Source organism: Myotis nattereri (genome assembly GCF_964212035.1).
Source record: "Myotis nattereri genome assembly, chromosome: 8".
Taxonomy (NCBI): Eukaryota; Metazoa; Chordata; class Mammalia; order Chiroptera; family Vespertilionidae; genus Myotis; species Myotis nattereri.
This window is the reverse complement of record NC_138083.1, coordinates 54766121-54784788: the sequence shown is the minus strand read 5'-3', so window position 1 is coordinate 54784788 and position 18668 is coordinate 54766121. Positions and strand designations below refer to the sequence as shown.

Genomic DNA, 18668 nt, shown 5'->3' with positions numbered 1-18668 from the left:
TTGTGGTCATTACTGGTCTTAGAAAGCACATTTTCCTTTACCTGGGAAGGACAGCACAGTTATCCCTAGGTCAGAGGGCTCCAGTTAACGTGTCCCTGTTTACTCAGTGTTTCAGGAGACGCCAAACTGTAATTTAGATAACATGCTTAAGTCTGACCAGGTTCCTCATTCCAGACCCTAGGCTCTAGATAATGTGTTTCTGTCAATTCGGTGATCCAGAGACCCAAAACTGTAATTTAGATAACATGCTGCTTCTGCTTCTGTAAACTGCTTTTTTGCAAACCAGGTTCCTCATTCCAAACCTTGAGATGTAATCAATACCTTTGTGATCTTTGCCTATATATGTCTGGCTTTGCCACCATCTTGTCACTATGAGATTTGGGGAATGGCCCCTCATAGTACCGGATTGCAGTAAGTGTGACTCTTTAATTCGACTTCTTGAGGCCTCCTTCTGTGATTCACGGGGTACATTACAACACACAATCTTAGTTTATGCACAGTAAACATGTCTATATGGTTGCTAACGTTGGTTTATAATTTAAATACTAGTAAAATTTTAAATCTTTATTGGAAAAGCTTTCCTTCTGAAAGAGACTTTTACTTTTGTTTAAAAATAAACAATTGCCCTGCCTGCATGGCTCAGTGGCTGAGCACCAACCTATGAACCAGGAGGTCACAATTCAATTCCCAGTCGGATACATGCCTGCATTACAGGCTCTATCCCATGTGGGGCATGCAGGAAGCAGCCAATGATTTTCTCTCATCATTGATGTTCTTATCGATCTCTCCTGTCCTCTCTGAAATCAATTAAAAAAAAAACATTTAAAAAATAAAAATAAACAATCATAGCCCTGGCTGGGTGGCTCAGCAGGTTAGAGCATCATCCTGATACACCAAGGTTGCAGATTTGATCCCGGGTCAGGGCACATATAAGAGGCTTCTCTTTTTCTCTCTCCCTTCCTTCCTCTTTCTCCAAAAAAATAAAAAAAATAAATCAACAATCATATTGCTCATGATTTTATGAGTGGGATAAAGTGGTTGGGCAAGTACCTTCTTTAAAAAGTTGTGGAAAACTAACCTCAGCTACTATTTAGCAGCAAGCATTATTTTTTTCCTCTCAAAATGTGTAACTATATCATTTGTGTGAATGATGGTATTAGCAATTGTTTTCAAACTGACAATATGGTGGATTTAAAGATCCCTAGCGATACAACAGATTTTGGCTATGTGTGCTTACCTGCCTGCTCACATCTGTCCTGGTCCCTCACTGCCTTCATCAAGACTTTTGCCCTGTGGTCCATGTTACAGAAGACACTGAAGGGGTATGCTCCCTACAGCTTTGTGGGAGTCACACTGAGATTTGCCTGAGTCCCTCTCACTCATTCACTGTTAACAAGTGAATTGATGTGGTTTTTATTTACTAAAAAATAACATCAAATAAAGTTAAATTAATTCAGAGAAGCTAAAATAGTATGCTACATTTAACTAAATAGACTTTAAATATGTAAAGCTGATGTACCCTGGCCGGTGTTGCTAAGTGATTAGAGCGTCAGCCCAAGTACCAAGAATTAAACAGTTCTGTTTGCAGTGGTATAACAAATTTTAATTCAAAATAGACACTCTGAAAACAACAGGTAAAAAAAAAAAAATAAACTTCAACAAGCTCTTTTTGAATTTACAACAGAGTACACCAATAATCACTGACCAGTTTCACAATTGCCCCCAAAATGCACATTATAGCAATTACATGCAAGTATTATATTTAAAACCCATATAGTAACATTATCTTATTTTCCAGAGACTGTCAGATCCTCTGAATACATTGGAAAGGTCCCTCTGCTGTGTATCACCAGCAATAAATATGACTTAAGGTCTAACCTGGTTGGTCTCCATTACTGGTTCTGGTGCTTGAAGTTCTTTTATACTGTTATGTGAAAAAAACAAAACACCCAGGTTTAACTGTCCAAAGAACAGTAACACAATGGAGTTCATTCCCTATACCCATCCCATTAGTCAGACATTGGGCTATGGAACACCCATTTCCCTAGTATGAATATGCTGACTTCTAGGAAACTGTCAAAAATTAATGGCCCAACCATGGAACTTAGCTCTTGGTCTACTGATTTCCCCTTGTCCCTGAAAACTTATATTTCAGTATCCACACTCAGGGGTAAAAATTTTATTCCTGAGTAACATGGTCCTTCCCTTTTACTGGTTTATGAACAGTTAGATTAGTAGGAGAGTGTGTATTTTCAATGTTTATTCTAAAGGCACTAAAGATTTATTGTCTTACCTTTGAATGGAAATATGACTTACCACCATATCAAAAAGAGGGGAGAAGTCTACACTGAAAAGAATTACTTTATTTGTAATAGAACTCTTATGAGCTAAAATACCAGACTTCAGGTTCAGTATATTTTTTTAACAAAAACATTTGGTTTTCTATGAGTTATAATCAAAAATGGCTAAGACAAACCTTAAAAAAGGTAAATGAAAACTATAATCTAATAAGCAAATATCTTACAAAAATAAATCAGCATAGTGAATGCCATGCACCCTTAGCAGCTGCACACATCACAAAGGTCTGTGCTCACTTCTCTACACATTTACGGCATCATTTGCAGCTATGTGTAAAGCTGAGAGAGATCGAAGTTTTAATTTGCAGTTAACTAATAATCTGAAATAAGCTGAAATTTCCTTAAATGAAAAAACAAACAAATGAAGATTTCAGTTTTTATCATATGATCCTGACACTACTGGAAAAACAAGGTGTGCACAAAATATCGAAAGATTTAACTTACACAACAGAGGAAAAAAACTAAAAATTGTGACAAAATCCAACTGCAGAGAATTATAACTTTAAAAGAACTATCAGTTCTTCACACGAAGTCTTGCTGAGCACCTGAAATACATCTAAAGAGCAGCATAAAGACCACTGAAATTGATTAGTTCAACATACAGTGAAGAAAATAACATTTTTAAAATCTCAATTTAAAAAACTAATTTCCTAATTTTTTACGAGTTTTGTGGTTCATACTCAAAGTTCAATCTATGTTTAACATTTTTAAGTTCAGACATATCAAAGCCTAAAAGGACAGAAGGCTTGTGACTTTTTATTGCTTTCATGCAAATATATCTTCTTTTCCCAAAAAATGAAGCCACATCAATTTTCCACACCCACAAAAGTGAGGACAACAGCTCTACTTCCTTTTTACTAGGATATGGTCTCTTGTGGAAATAATCTTTAAGAAACTGCTTTTTTTCTTCATAAGAACGGTCTTCATATTTTTTGGGATTTAATGCTAAAATCTGAAGAGCGTCATCATTAACAACAAGCGGTCCCTCCGTCCTGCTTTCATTCCTTTGTCTTTTAAGAGGAACGACACTGATTACCTTCTCTGGAGCTGGGGGCACATCGGTGTTTATGGCCAGAGGTCGTTGCTCCCCTTCCTGCGGGTCTTCTGCCCCAAAGTGGCCATCAGGCAGCTTTCTCTTTACTGAAAAGCTGGAGTCGTGCAGCACCTCACCATTGACTACAAGCAGCTCGCTGTTCTCAATGAAATTCGGCTGGACTTGCAGGTCTGAGCTGCTGTCCTTTGGAGCACTTCTGCAGCGTAGGAGGTGGATGGCAATGGCCGCCAGGGTCATGTTTCCAGTGTAAACCCCACAGCAGTGAATGCACTTGAAAGCTGGAGATTTCAAAATTGTGTGGACTGTTGGCGTGATGTGGTGCCTGTCCTTCAAATGGAGCTCATAGGCCTCAGTTGTCGCAAAGGTGCCAAAGCAAAAGGGGCAGGTCAATACCTGTTTGCTGGGTGCGCCCTCCATCTGAGGCCTCACTTTAATATACACCGGCACGAGTGACTTGGAGTGTATCCCAGCCAGTATTGCCAAGTAGACTTCCCGCTCCCCCAACTCTTCCTTTGGCAACATGGTAATGAAATCAAGATGGGGAAACAGCAGGTTGCCATTGGCATCAATATCCAGTTGGAAACCTTTGTTACGGTAATCCACGGGTACCTTCTTCTTCCCCAGGTGCATGGTCCTACTGTGCTCTGAAAGATCTTTAATGTCATGGAAAGTACGTGGGCAGAACAGGCACCCCAGGCCATGCCTCAATAGGTGATGCATGAGCTCTTCCTCCGATATTAAGCATTTACAAGAGAGACACCGAACTGTCTTCTCTCTCATCCACTTTAAAAATGGTGCACATGCAGCCAGTTTTTCTGGCTCCAGTTTTTCAGCAGATTTGGACTCACCGTGCTTATGAGCCACTTCCATATGGACCTGGTAGACATTGGAAGGGAAGAGCTCATTGCAAACTGGACATGTTTTCCATTGCTTCGCCTGTTTGAGCACGGGGCTCACCTCTGCCACAGAGGAGGAGGGCTGAATGAACACATTCGGAGCTGCATTCACCACCACTGGGGGAGAGGGCATGCCAGCCATGGGACTGGCCATCTGTGCGGCTGTGCCAGACGGTAGGAGCTGGATAGGCACCTGGGGTGGGGCGACACCTGCAACACCTCCAGGTGGCACAGGCAAAGTGACAGATACTGGAGCAAGTGTATATGTGGGAATCCCATTCACCTGCTTTCCTGTAGGTATCAGCTGCCTAAGAATGGAGCCTGATGTCAGGAAAGTTGTGTTTTGTGAAGCACCAGGTCTAACTGGCTGATTGGCAGGTAGAATGTTGGTATTCACAGACTGATTAAGGTGCACGACCCCAGGCCTCACTGGCTGGCTCACAGGAAGAACTCCTGACATGACTGGCTGGCTGAGATGAAGCACACCAGAATTCACAACCTGGTTCCCAGGGAGAATGCTTGACGAGACTGTTTGGTTGGGAGAAAGGAGTCCCGGTGGAACCACCTGGCCTGCAGGGAGAACACGCAGGGGGACCGTCTGACCAGGAGGGAGCGCCCGTGGTGGAACTGTCAGCCCAGTGGGGAGAACCCCTGACGGAGCTGTCTGGCCAATGGGGAGAACCCCAGATTGGACCATCTGGCCAGCAGGGAGAACCCCTGAAGTTGCTGTCTGTCCTGAAGGGATAACCCCAGCTGGGGTCATTTGGCCTGCAGGAAGGACACCTGATGGGACAGTCCGATTTACAGAAATCACCCCTGGAGAGACTGCTTGAAGAACCCCAGGGGTGACAGAGGGACTGACAGGAAGGACAGTGGACCCAACAGGTCTGTTTACTGAGAGAACCCCAGAACCAACTGGTCGGTTTACAGGCTGGTTAAGGGGTAAAACCCCTGGGCAGATGGTCTGGTTTATGGGGAGGATACCTGTTCCAGCAGACTTACTGACAGGTCTAACTGGCTGACTCAAGGGCAACACAGGAGGATTTGCTGACTGATGTAGTGGGACTCCGTGAGAAAGGAAGACAGGCTGTGGCCCTGAGGGTGGCACAGCGAGGCTGCTCTGGCCCCCAGGCAGGGGACTGGAGACGAGAGTCACATGGGACTGGGCAGTGGCAGGCGGAGAATGAGTGAGGCTTCCAGAAGCACCTGAGGCCACAGTCACTGGCTGGACTGAGCCCTGAACTGGCTGGATAGCAGTCTGGCTTTGACTATTTGGCGGCAAGGCAAGGTGAAAACAAGATGTGGCAGGGACACCCGGAGTGCTGCTGCTCGGTGGTATGGTCATGTGTGCAGCTGGTTTGGGAGCAATATGCATTTGCTTCAAAAGTCCAGTCTTCCTAATATGTTCTGAAATCACGGACCTAAGCTTATTCTCCAAATCCCTGTGTATATCTGACGTCAAAATATGATACATTAATGCATCCTGACTGCTAGCATTGGCGTTACACTTTTTACAGTAATACTTGTCAGAGGGTGGCATCTTCTCTGTAGAAGGGGGATCATCAGTTTTAGATTGCTCAACCATTTCCTCAGTTCGTAGACCAAAGTACGAGTTAATTAAGTAGTGAAAATGGGCTATCAGCACATGCTTCTTCATGCTGTAGTACAAAGTGTTTGAAAAGTTACATTTTAAACATGTAAAACTGATGACATCACTCCTGGACGACTTAGTCTCACCTAAGATGTTCACTGTGTAGCTCTGCACTTTCCGAACAGGTGCATGGAACATTTTGAAGTGCCTTCCCACCACTTTGGGCTGAGAGGTAAATACACAGTTTGGGCAAGGGATCACCAGCTCTTGATCAATTTCATCTTCGTGGTAACGATGCAAATGATTTTTTAATGAAGTAAGCAGTTTTGTAGAGTATTTACAGAGGCCACAACAGTATGGCTTTGTTCGATATCTCTGTTAAAAGAAAAAGTCCAGCATCATTTAATAAAGCTATTATATGTGAGATACACCTATAGTTCACAAGTATATGACTCTTTTTTGTTTTAACATGCTAGATAACTTAACACTATCACCCCTCAAAAAACAATGTGTTTTTAAATATGTATATATATATATATATATATATATGTATTTTTTTTAATTGATTTTAGAGAGGAAGGGAGAGAGAAAGATAGAAACATCAATGATGAGAGAGAATCATCGATCAGCTGCTAACTGCACACCCCGTACCAAGGATCAAGCCCGCAACCTGGGCATGTGCCCTGACCGTGAATCAAACCAGTGACCTCCTGGTTCATAGGTTGACACTCAACCGCTGAGCCATACCAGCTGAGCAAGAACAATGTGTTTTAAGCCAGGGCAAGATTTTTCTTAAAGGGCCAAAGAGTAAATATTTTAGGCTTTGTCAGCCACCCAAGAGCTTCAGTGGCAACCACTCAGTGCTGCTTGGTAAGACAAAAGCACCCACAGCTGGGGCGGGGAGTGGGGGAGGGCTAGAAGGGGGTTAATGGGGGGAAAGAAGGGGACATATGCAATACTTTCAACAACAAAGATTTAATTAAAAAATATACCTCAAAGGGGAAAAAAAAGCACCCATAGGTGACATGAATATCCATGAGCATGGCTTTGTGCCAATAAAATTACAGACACTCATTCAAATTTCATATCATTTTCATATCACAAAACAATATTCTTTTCATTTTTTTCTTCTCAAACGTTTAAAAATTTAACAACTATTCTTAGCTCATAGTTCATACAAATATATGACGTGACTAGTTTCCAAACCATCCACTAAAACCACAGATCTCATTACTTAGTCCTTATACTTTGAATTAACTGCTTCATCCTATTTCTCCAATGTTGCTTTTATTCCAAATTCTAAAACCTCTGCAACTTATCTACAAATAACCTAACTTGCAAATTATGAAACCCATGATTAATATCTTTTATTTCCCGTTTCTATTCTTAGGGAAGGTAAGAGCCACACTGACAGTGCTTAGCAAGTATAAGTAAACTACGTAACAAACAGTAAATATAGAGGGACTATGCCAAAATCACCACAAATAACCATAAGTTAAGTTTCAAGTCACAGGATATATTGCTGACAATTTGGAATTTCTCTTTAAGGCACACGAGGGGTTATTCAACAAGCTCAGAGCGTAAGAACAGACACTTGAACCACCCTGGTCAACAGAGGAGTGCAATGCAATAAACTGTTGGTCTGTGATGATGTAAGAGCACTGCACCCTCTGGACTCAAGAGTCTCTAGACCAGCGGTTCTCAACCTGTGGGTCCAGACCCCTTTGGGGGTCGAATGACCCTTTCACAGGGGTCGCCTAAGACCATCAGAAAACACATATATAATTACATATTGTTCTTGTGATTAATCACTATGCTTTAATTAAGTTCAATTTGTAACAATGAAAATACATCCTGCCTATCAGATATTTACAGTACGATTTATAACAGTAGCAAAATTACAGTTATGAAGTAGCAACGAAAATAATTTTATGGCTGGGGGTCACCACAAGATAAGGAACTGTATTAAAGGGTCGTGGCATTAGGAAGGTTGAGAACCACTGCTCTAGACCCTGGAGCTGTGAACCACAGAACACCTGGCTCTCATTCCACAAAGGAGGAAGGTGAGACCTGAACAGATTGAATGCTTCATCGAGGTCCCACCATGGGCTGTGCAGATATTGTCCCATGTGGGGACACTGATCCTTGCTACACAGTGGCCACAGTTCAGACCCACCCTTCTTAGATCTGCTTTTATGATCAGTCTTTCTCATACCACACAGTGCCCCCATTCTGTGACTATCTGTCTCCTACTCATGTGCTTGGTCCTCTTGGGTCACAGGTTAGAGAAATCACCAAACACATTCAACAACATTTTGCTACTTCTCTGCAATTAGCAAAACCCCAGATTCTGGCATTTCTGGCAGTATCTATAATAAACCCAGGGCTGAAAACCCCCATATATCTGAAATCTGGGAATACTTTACAACTGATGGTTCTGTGCTAAACAGTTTAAGTGGAGTATGACTTTGGTTTTATTAAGGGTTCATTAAAAAGGGTGTCATAAATTCAATGAAATACTGTATTGAAAAACAAGATACTCAGCAAAAATTACACTTAATGAGTCAACAAAACTCATTAACAACTGTACGTTATTATCTATTAATGTGGAATAGGTCTCTGGGTTGGGAGAAAATGTCTTAACTGTGACACCAGAAATATTCATAAAAGGAAAAATAATAAACTAGACTTCATCGAAGTAAGCAAGCTTCTACTCTTTGAAAGAAACTATTTTAACACATTGTTTGCGGGTAGTTTTTATCGCACGCTAACAGGTGGCGCGGGCCATTTTTGCTAATTTTTTGCGCAAATGGCAACATTCAGTAAAATTACAATAACTTTAGTTTTACATATTTTTTTTCAATGAAACTTTTTGTGATTTACTATAAAATGTATACTGAATTATTTTTCTTAGAATCGCACTGAATGCATGGCGAGGCAGAGAATTGTGTGAAGGGATGACTCTACGCAGTTGAATAGATTACCGTTATACCTGGAAGTACACACATAATTCACCATTGTATGTGTTAGAGACCCAAATTTTGTCCTTTGGAATTCGTATGTCTGCATGTTAGCATCCCTTTAGAGCAATAAAAAAGTATAAAAATAAACGTATTTATATGTTACCCGCATTCTACCGCTAGTCTATAAAAAAAGTATTAATACGTGTCCCGCGCTCTACTACCAGTCAACGTAAAACGTATAAATACGTTTCCCACATACAATGTTTTAAAAAACAAAGAGAAACCATAGACTGGGAGACAGTATTTGCAAGCCACCTCCTCCCCATTCATTCATTAGTAACCCAGTACAAGTGACAACCCTCAAAAGTGAACTGACCTTTACCCTCAACTTTTGAGAAAACATGAAAATCAAATACAAAAATACATACCACTTTCTTTCCAGAAGGTTCCCAGAGAGAAATATCTCCCCATGATGTATTATAAAAGTACTTCTCTCCTGGATCAAAGTCTTTAAGGTCCTTTCAAAATGGGAGAAAAAGAGAAAAATCATGCAATTTCAGCAGATAAAGAAATATTTCATTAGAAACTGATGGGATTACTTGGCACCTAAGAAATCTACTTGGGAAAGTGAAGTGAAAATGCAGACCCTGAGCAAACTGTGACAGAGCCATTAAGTATATAAAACCCAAGGATTAGGCCAGTGATGGCGAACCTTTTGAGCTCAGCGTGTCAGCATTTTGAAAAACCCTAACTTAACTCTGGTGCTGTGTCATATATAGAAATTTTTTGATATTTGCAACCATAGTAAAACAAAGATTTATATTTTTGATATTTATTTTATATATTTAAATGCCATTTAACAAAGAAAAATCAACCAAAAAAATGAGTTCACGTGTCATCTCTGACATGTGTGTCATAGGTTCACCATCACTGGATTAGGCTGAAATAATCCAAGTTAAAATTATAGCTTCATAAGAAATAAACATATTTCCCACAAATAATTAAAAATAAACACACACACATACACCAGCACACACCACCTCCCATCAGTGGTGAGTACTTTGAGGAAGAATTTCAGGGTGCTGAGAGTATAAAGTGGGAGCTTCAAGTGTGTGCGTATCAAGAGCACAGGTGTCAGCCACAAGGAGGGTGGACCATGTAGACCAGGGTGTGTCGAACAAGGCAGCAGGGGAGGAGACGGAAGGAGATGGTGTCACTGAGAACCTAGCAACCAGATTTTTTTAAAAAAATATATTTTATTGATTTTTTACAGAGAGGAAGGGAGAGGGATAAAGTTAGAAACATCCATGAGAGAGAAACATCCATCAGCTGCCTCCTGCACACTCCCTACTGGGGATGTGCCCGCAACCAAGGTACATGCCCTTGACCAGAATCGAACCTGGGACTCTTCAGTCCACAGGCCGATGCTCTAGCCACTGAGCCAAACTGGTCAGGGCCTAGCAACCAGATTTGATGGGAGTCCAGACTGAATCCTGGTTCAAACAAACCAAGTGTAAAAAATTGGGGGGAAAACTGGAGAAATCTGAATATAAACTGGGTAATAGGTAAGACAAACAATTATTTAATGACACAGAAAGATGAAAGTCACAGAAAAAAGCAAAGTAATAAAAAAGCATGGTTGCCGAAACCGGTTTGGCTCGGTAGATAGAGCATCGGCCTGCGGACTGAAAGGTCCCAGGTTCGATTACGGTCAAGGGCATGTACCTGGGTTGCGGGCACATCCCCAGTAGGGAGTGTGCAGGAGGCAGCTGATGGATGTTTCTCTCTCATGGATGTTTCTAACTCTCTATCTCTCTCCCTTCCTCTCTGTAAAAAATCAATAAAATATATTTAAAAAAAAAAAGCATGGTGAATATGAGCTTAAATTGATAAAGACTACACACATACACAGAGAAGGCTAAACAATAAGATATTAATAATGGTAATCTCTGAGTGGTAGAAACATGGCATTTAAAATTTTATTTTCTAAAAAATAATTTCCTGTATTTTCTCTTTCACAGTTGATATCACTGTCCTTATAATAATTAAAGGTCATTTAATCCTCACCTGAGGATATTTTTAAAATTGATTTTTTAGAGAGGAAGGGAGATATATATATATATATATACACACACATCCATGTGAGAGAGAAACATCAATCGGTTGCCTCCTGTACACACCCCAATCAATCAAACGGGCAATTTTTTGGTGTACGGGACAATGCTCCAACCAACTGAGCCACCTGGCTAAGAGCAAATGTCTTTTTAATATATTACTAAATATTAGTTAAGCCAGAGAAAGAGTCTATATAATAAAGCGGTAATATGCAAATTGACCATCATGCCCTCACACAAGATGGCTGCCCCCATGTGGTCAAAGATGGCTGCCACAAGATGGCCAGCAGGGGAAGGCAGTTATGGGGGTCCAGGCCTGCAGGGGAGGGCAGTTGTGGGGGCCAAGGCCTGCAGGGGAGGGCAGTTGTGGGGGCCAAGGCCTGCAGGGGAGGGCAGTTGTGGGGGCCAAGGCCTGCAGGGGAGGGCAGTTGGGGGCATTTGGGCTAGCAGGGGAGCAGTTAGGTGTCGATCAGGCTGGCAGGGAAGTGGTTAGGGCAGGGATGGGCAAACTTTTTGACTCGAGGGCCACAATGGGTTCTTAAACTGGACGGGAGGGCAGGAACAAAAGCATGGATGGAGTGTTTGTGTGAACTAATATAAATTCAAAGTAAACATCATTACATAAAAGGGTACGGTCTTTTTTTTTTTTTTTTAGTTTTATTCATTTCAAACGGGCCGGATCCGGCCTGCAGGCCGTAGTTTGCCCACAGCTTGGTTAGGGGGTGATCAGGCTGGCAGGCAGGCGAGTGGATGGGAGCCAGCAGTCCCGGAATGTGAGAGAGATGTCCATCAGTCGGACATCCCCTGATGGGTCCCAGATTGGAGAGGGTGCAGACTGGACTGAGGGGGGACACCCTCCTCCCACGCACGAATTTCGTTCATTGGGCCTCTAGTAATTAATATAACTGCTGTTTTTGAATATATCTATGCTAACACATTGCTTACATGGGGGCCGGTTGGGCTCCCCATGAGTTTGCACAGGAGCCAGTCTGTGAGGCCGGCTGGAAGAGAGCAAGCTGACCACCTGGCTTCAGTGTGGAACCACTGGGTGGCCCAGAGGCCCACGCTGTGCCCTGGCCTGCAGCGTCCTACCGCGATCACTACATCTCTAAATGGGGACTAAGGCGAAGGGGGGTGTGCGGGGGCCCAGGTGCTGCCTAGGACCCAGAGGTCAGCTGGAACCTGCCCTTCCACGCCAGACACTCGCACTTTGATTGCCGGCCAGGCCTAGGGACTGCACCCATGCACAAATTTCATGCACCGGGCCTCTAGTGGAAAACATAAAAAGCATAAATAAATAGAACAGAAAACAGACAATAAAAATCAAGGAAACCAAAACCTGTTTCTTTGAAAAGATCAGTAAAATTGATAAACTTCTGTTCAGATTGAACAGGAAAAAAAGAAAAGACTCGAATTACCAATATCAAAATAAAAGAGGGAACATCACTAAGACTCCTATAAGTAAGGAAATAACATAACAACTTTATGCCAATAAAGTTGTAATGAACAAATTCTTAAAAGAACATAAACTACCAAAATTCACTCAAGCAAAACAACCTGGTAGCCTGAGATCTAGGGAGGAAACTGAATTCATAGTTAAAAACCATCCTACGAAGAAAACTCCAACTCTAGATGAGATACTACAGAAAATGAAAACTTCAGAACATATCCTTCATGAACATAGATATAAAAATCCTTACCCAAAATTTTGCAAACCAATCCAATATGTGAAAAGGACCAAGTGGAATTTTTTTTTAAATATATATTTTATTGATTTTTTACAGAGAGGAAGGGAGAGGGATAGAGAGTTAGAAACATCAATGAGAGAGAAGCATCGATCAGCTACCTCCTGCACACTCCCCACTGGGGATGTGCCTGCTACCAAGGTACATGCCCTTGACCAGAATCGAACCTGGGACCCTTCAGTCCCCAGGTCGACACTCTATCCAGTGAGCCAAACTGGCTAGGGCAGGACCAAGTGGAATTTATCTCAGGGAGATGATTGGTTTAGCGGTGTTTTTTTTATTAAAAATATATTTATATATATATATATATATATATATATATATATATATATATATTTCACCATATTAGACTAAAAAAGAGAAAAAATTAACTTAATAGATGCAGAAAAATCACTTGACCAAATTCAATATCCAGTCATAATTTTTGCTTTCAACAAAGAATAAGGAACTTCCTCCCCAGAAAAAGGGATCTACAAAAGAGCCCAGCTAACCATCACACTGTATCATGCATGAGAAACTGAAACCCTCATACACTGGTAACAGAGTACACAATCACACATTGGTTTGGATAAAGAACTAGCTGCTTCCTAAAAACTAAATATACAATCTTATACTTCCACATCTAGATAATTTTCCTAGAGAAATCAAGACATGTCCACAAAAATATTTTCATAAGAATATACATCGCCCTGGCCTAGCTGGTTTGGCTTAGTTGGCCCTTGGACTAAGGGTCTCAGGTTCAATTCCAGTCATGGGCATGTACTTCGGTTGCATGCTCAATCCCCAGCCCTGGTCAGAATGCATGCAGGAGGCAACCAATCGATGTAATGTGGTTTCTCTCATATTGATGTTTCTCTCTCTCTGTCTCTCCCTCTCCCTTTAACTCTAAAAAAAAAATCAATGGAAAAATATCAAAAATATCCTCGAGTGAGGATTGAAAAATAATAAATTTAAAAATATATATATTCAGCCCTAACCGGTTTGGCTCGGTGGATAGAGCGTCAGCCTGCAGACTCAGGGGTCCCAGATTCGATTCCGGTCAAGGGCATGTACCTTGGTTGTGGGCACATCCCCAGTGGGGATTGTGCGGGAGGCAGCTGATCCGTGTTTCTCTCTCATCGATGTTTCTAATTCTCTATCCCTCTCCCTTCCTCTCTGTAAAAAATCAATAAAATATATTTTTTTAAAAAGTATATATATATATTCATAAGAAGAATCTTATTCATAATAACCAAAACCTGTAACAGCCTAAGTGTCCCACGACCAGGAGAAAGGATCTACAAGTCATTCATGCAGTTGACAACTTGGCAACAAACAGGACCAATCATACATACCACCACTGAGAAGACTCTTCCATGAAAGTATGTATTATTTCTTTCACATAAAATTGCACAATAGGCAAATCTAATCTACAGTGAAAATTTTCAGAATAGTGGTAGCCAGTGGGATGGGGACAGGAACTGACTAGAAGAGGGATTGAGGAATCGTTCTGGAGTGATGGACTTGTTCTAGGTCTTCACAGAGACTTGTATAACATTAATAAAAGCATGTTAAAAACCATCATTAGAGGCTCTGAAGGTGCATTTCACAGCATATAAAGTCCCCTCGCCAAAACTTTAAACAAAGACTAAACTCTGGATAGTGACACATATGCTGAAAGAATTTAAGGGTGAAGTGTACTAATACCTGCAACTTTCTTTGAAATGCATAAAAAAAAATAAAAAATGTTACAGCCCTGACCAGTGTGGCTCAGTTGGTTGGGTGTCATCCCATGTATCAGAACATGCATGGGTTGTGGGCGCAATCTCTATAGAGGGCCTGCAAAAGGCAGCCAATTAATGTTTTATACCCACATAAATGTTTCTCACTCTCTCAAAATTGCTTTTAAAACAAAAAGAACAGTGGGTGAAGACAGATACATATATGTTAATTTTGTAGAATTTCAGTGGTAGGTAGATGAGTTTTCACTGTATAATCCTTTCAAGATTTTTGTAGGGTTAAATTTTTCAAAAGAAAACATTGGGGAGAGAAGTAGGAACAGTAATGTTATATCACAGAAGAGGGAGAAGAGTTTAAAGGAAGAAGTGCTTTCCAGAATGTCAGAAGTGGCAAAAAAGAACTAGAAAGAAACAATTTAAAAATGAGAAAATAAATGAAAGGTATTAACAATATTTCAATATATTTTTGTAGATAAGATTTAAAAACGGAATAATAAACATTTCAAAATCTACTTATACATATATAGGTTTCCAAAGATTGCTACAGGAATGGCTTCAGCTATAGGTCTCCAAAGATTACTGTAAGAGCTTTCCGTACATTATCAATTGAAATTTTCTCAGTCTATACACATACACTTGTGTTCTTAGCTTGCTGTTTTTACACTCTGCAAATATTACTTAAATTCAAATACTTACCTATTATTAATAGACTATGTGTACACTATCTACCTTCTCAATCTTGCATCCAACTAATTACCCTGCTATCTTCCTCATGAAAGCCATATTTTAACACTCCTGGGAAATTGGGTCTAGTAAAAGGTTCCACTTCCGTCTCTCTCCCATCCTTTTATTTCCAAATTAGAGGCCTGGTGCATGGATTTGTGCACCGGTGGAGTCTCTCGGCCTGGCCTGTGCCCTCTTGCTATCTGGGACCCCTTGGGGGATGTTGGACTGTCGGTTTTGGCCCGGTCCCTGCAGGCCAGGCCAAGTGACCCCACCATTGCATGAACCCGGCCTCTAGTATGCATATACGATCTTTGGTTAATCTCTTCCTATCCCCACCTCCCAGACCCTTCCCTCTGAGATTCATCAGTCTGTTCCATGTTTCCATGCCTGTGTGTTCAGTGTCTGCCCTCTGGTGGTCAGTGCGCATCATACATACCAGTTGAAGAGTTAAACGGTAGCTTAGACTTTTATAAATATAGATGGACTTTCAATCAGGAAATTATCAAAAGTAGTTCTCTACTGGAGTTTTACTTTCATTGATTCATTTAAAAAATGTTTGTTAAATAAAATGTTTCTGTTAAGCTTCAGTATGCCAGACACAATTCTGATCAAAGGTAGTACAGTAGATAACAAAACAATGAGGTCCTTGTCTTCTTATACTCAAGTGTAGGAGACAAATAATAAATAAGTAATTTTAGGTACTTGAGGGTTTTGAAGAAAAATAGAGCAAGTAAGAGAACAGAATACAGTGGGAGAGGGGAGCATCTTAGAGGGAAGAGCTCTCTGGGATGGTAATGTTTAAGCAGAGAACTCTCTGGGGTCCTTATAGAATTAACATTTGTCTACCTGCTGACCATTAATGAGAATCCTGGTAATTATTAGTCTTTCAGTATCAGACTGTCTTTTTAATAAATAAAATCAATCTGGTTGAAAGTCTGAGATTTGAAAATTAAGAAGCTGAACTCTTCACAGGCCAATAATACTTTGAATTAAGTTAACTTTAAAAATTTCTAAGCAGACAGGGCCCCTATTTCGATAGTTATGAATAAAAGATGCACAGAATTATCAATGGCTATAGGCTACACAGCATGCCTTATTTAACAATTTTTATTTCTTTACTAGATGTGCCAGCCATATATTCTCAAGTTATAAGAAAGGATAAAATTATAATAGAACACAACTTATCAATAGATTGTGACTGCCACCTTAATTTTTAAACTTTTGTAAGACTAAATATATTAAGTTCACAAATCAGAAAAACAACACCCAATCATATCATGTATGTATCCCCATTTATTGTTTCTCTTAACAATCCTGAGAAATTAAACTAGGGTCTCCTTATGCTAAAATAATAAATAATTCAATACATTCTCCTCAAAGATCAAAAACAAATACACAGTTAACCCTTGACAACCCAGAGGTTAGTGGTCCTGACCCCCCTCTCCATCCCTCTGACCGCAGTAAAAAATCCACATTTTAACTTTCAATGCCCCAAAAGCATAGTTGTCCCTGGGCACCTACAGGGGATCGGTTCCAGGACCCCCTACAAATACCAAAATCTGGGGATGCTCAAGTCCCCTCTATAGTATGGCCTAGATCAATGCACACAGTTGGTCCCCTGCATCCATGATTCCCAACCACAGATCATAAATACTGTTTTTGATCTGTAGTTGGTTGAACCTGTAGATGTGAAACCCAAAGGGCTGACTATATATTTATTGGAAAAAACTGTGTACCAGTGGACCTGGGAAGTTCAAATCCCTGTTGTTTAAGGGTCAACAGTATTTTAAAACTAATGACTATATATAGCTTACATACTCAGTGTCTGAATGCTTTTATGCTTTATTTCTGGTATCTGAAAATGTCCTTTGTATACAGTAAATGCGGGTACAATGTTCAAAGTAAAACTCTAATAAAGCAAATTAAAAATACAAGTGCCTTGGCTGGTGTGGCTGTGATTAGAGCATCAACCAGTGCACCAAAGGGGCACGGATTCAATTCCCAGTCAAGGACAGGTACCTGGGTTGCAGGTTTGATCCCCGGCTCTCATATCCATGTCTGTCAGTCTGTTTGTCAGTCTCTCTTTCTCTCTCTCCCCTACCCTCCCACTCTCTCTAAAAAAATCAATGGAAAAAATATATCCTCGGGTGAGAATTAGCAACAACAACAAAGCACACCGAACTTGCAATAAAAAAACACACAAAACTTAATGACCATAAAAAGCCCCTCATAAAAGTCACCTTAAAAACTTGTCTGCTGCCCTAACCAGTTTGGCTCAGTGGATAGAGCATCGGCCTGGGGACTCAAGGGTCCCAGGTTTGATTCCTGTCAAGGGCATGTACCTTAGTTGGGAGCACATACCCAGTAGGGAGTGTGCAGGAGGCAGCTGATCAATACTTCTCTCATCGATGTTTCTAACTCTCTATCACTCTCCCTTCCTCTCTGTAAAAAAATCAATAAAATATATTTTAAAAAAGCAAAAAAACTTGTCTGCTGCCCTAACTGGTTTTGCTCAGTGGATAGAGAATCGGCCTGCAGAATGAAAGGTCCCAGGTTCGATTCCAGTCAAGGGCACATGCCTGGGTTGCCAGCTCAATCCCCAGTAGGGGGCGTGCAGGAGGCAACCAATCACTGATGTTTCTATCTCTCTCTCCCCCTCTCCCTTCCTCTCTGAAATCAATAAAAATATATTTAAAAATAAAAAACTTGTCTGCTCTTAATCTGTTACTGATGTCCTCTTACCTTCAGCAACTCCTTGCAGCTGTCAAGCCCAATATCCATAAGAATCCCTTTCACCTTTTTTCGTACCTTCCTGATGTTGTCAAGATTTTCCACAGGAATTTGAAACATTTTTGGAATTTTCCTTAGAAAGAAAGAAAACAAAACTGTAATAAGTAACAGGGTTGGTAAAACACTGAGAGTAATTTTCAACAAATCATGCTGGGACAACTAGTTATCCACATACAAAAGAATGAAGTTGTACTTTAAAAAAAAATTTTTTAAAGTATATTTTTAGTGATTTCAGAAAGGGAGAGGGAGAGATAGAAACATCAATGATGAGATAGGCTGCCTCTTGCACAGCCCTACTGGGGATGGAGCCCACAACCCAGGCATGTACTCTTCACCAGAATCGAACCTGGGACCCTTCAGACTGCAGGCTGACGCTCTATCCACTGAGCCAAACTGACTAGGGCTAAAGTTGCACTTTTTGCTCACATCATACACAAAAATCAACTCAAAGTGGGTCATACACTTCCACCTAAGAGTTAAAATTTTTTAAACTGTCAGAAATAAACAAGCAGAAATCTTCATGACCTTGGACTGCGCAATGGATTCTTAGATATGACACCAAAAAGCAACAAAAGAAAAACTAGGTAAGTTGGACTTCATGCAAATTTAAAACTTTGGTGCTTCAGCCCTGCTAGTAAGGCTCCATGGTTGAGTGTCAACTTATGAACCAGGAGGCCATGGTTCGATTCCCGGTCAGGACACATGGTCAGGTTC

The 18668-nt window shown here is 40.8% G+C and overlaps 1 protein-coding gene across 1 annotated transcript; it reads right to left on the bottom strand.

The window, feature by feature from the left end:
* Nucleotides 1-1582: 1582 nt before the first annotated feature.
* Nucleotides 1583-18014, bottom strand: ADNP2 (ADNP homeobox 2; the record flags this gene model as incomplete). The annotated part of the gene is made up of 3 exons (XM_081097539.1): nt 1583-6273; nt 9290-9379; nt 17907-18014. The coding sequence occupies 3 exons, from the start codon at nt 18012-18014 to the stop codon at nt 3016-3018; spliced, it is 3456 nt and encodes a 1151-aa protein (XP_080953665.1). The 3' UTR covers nt 1583-3015.
* Between the last annotated feature and the right edge of the window lie 654 nt (nt 18015-18668).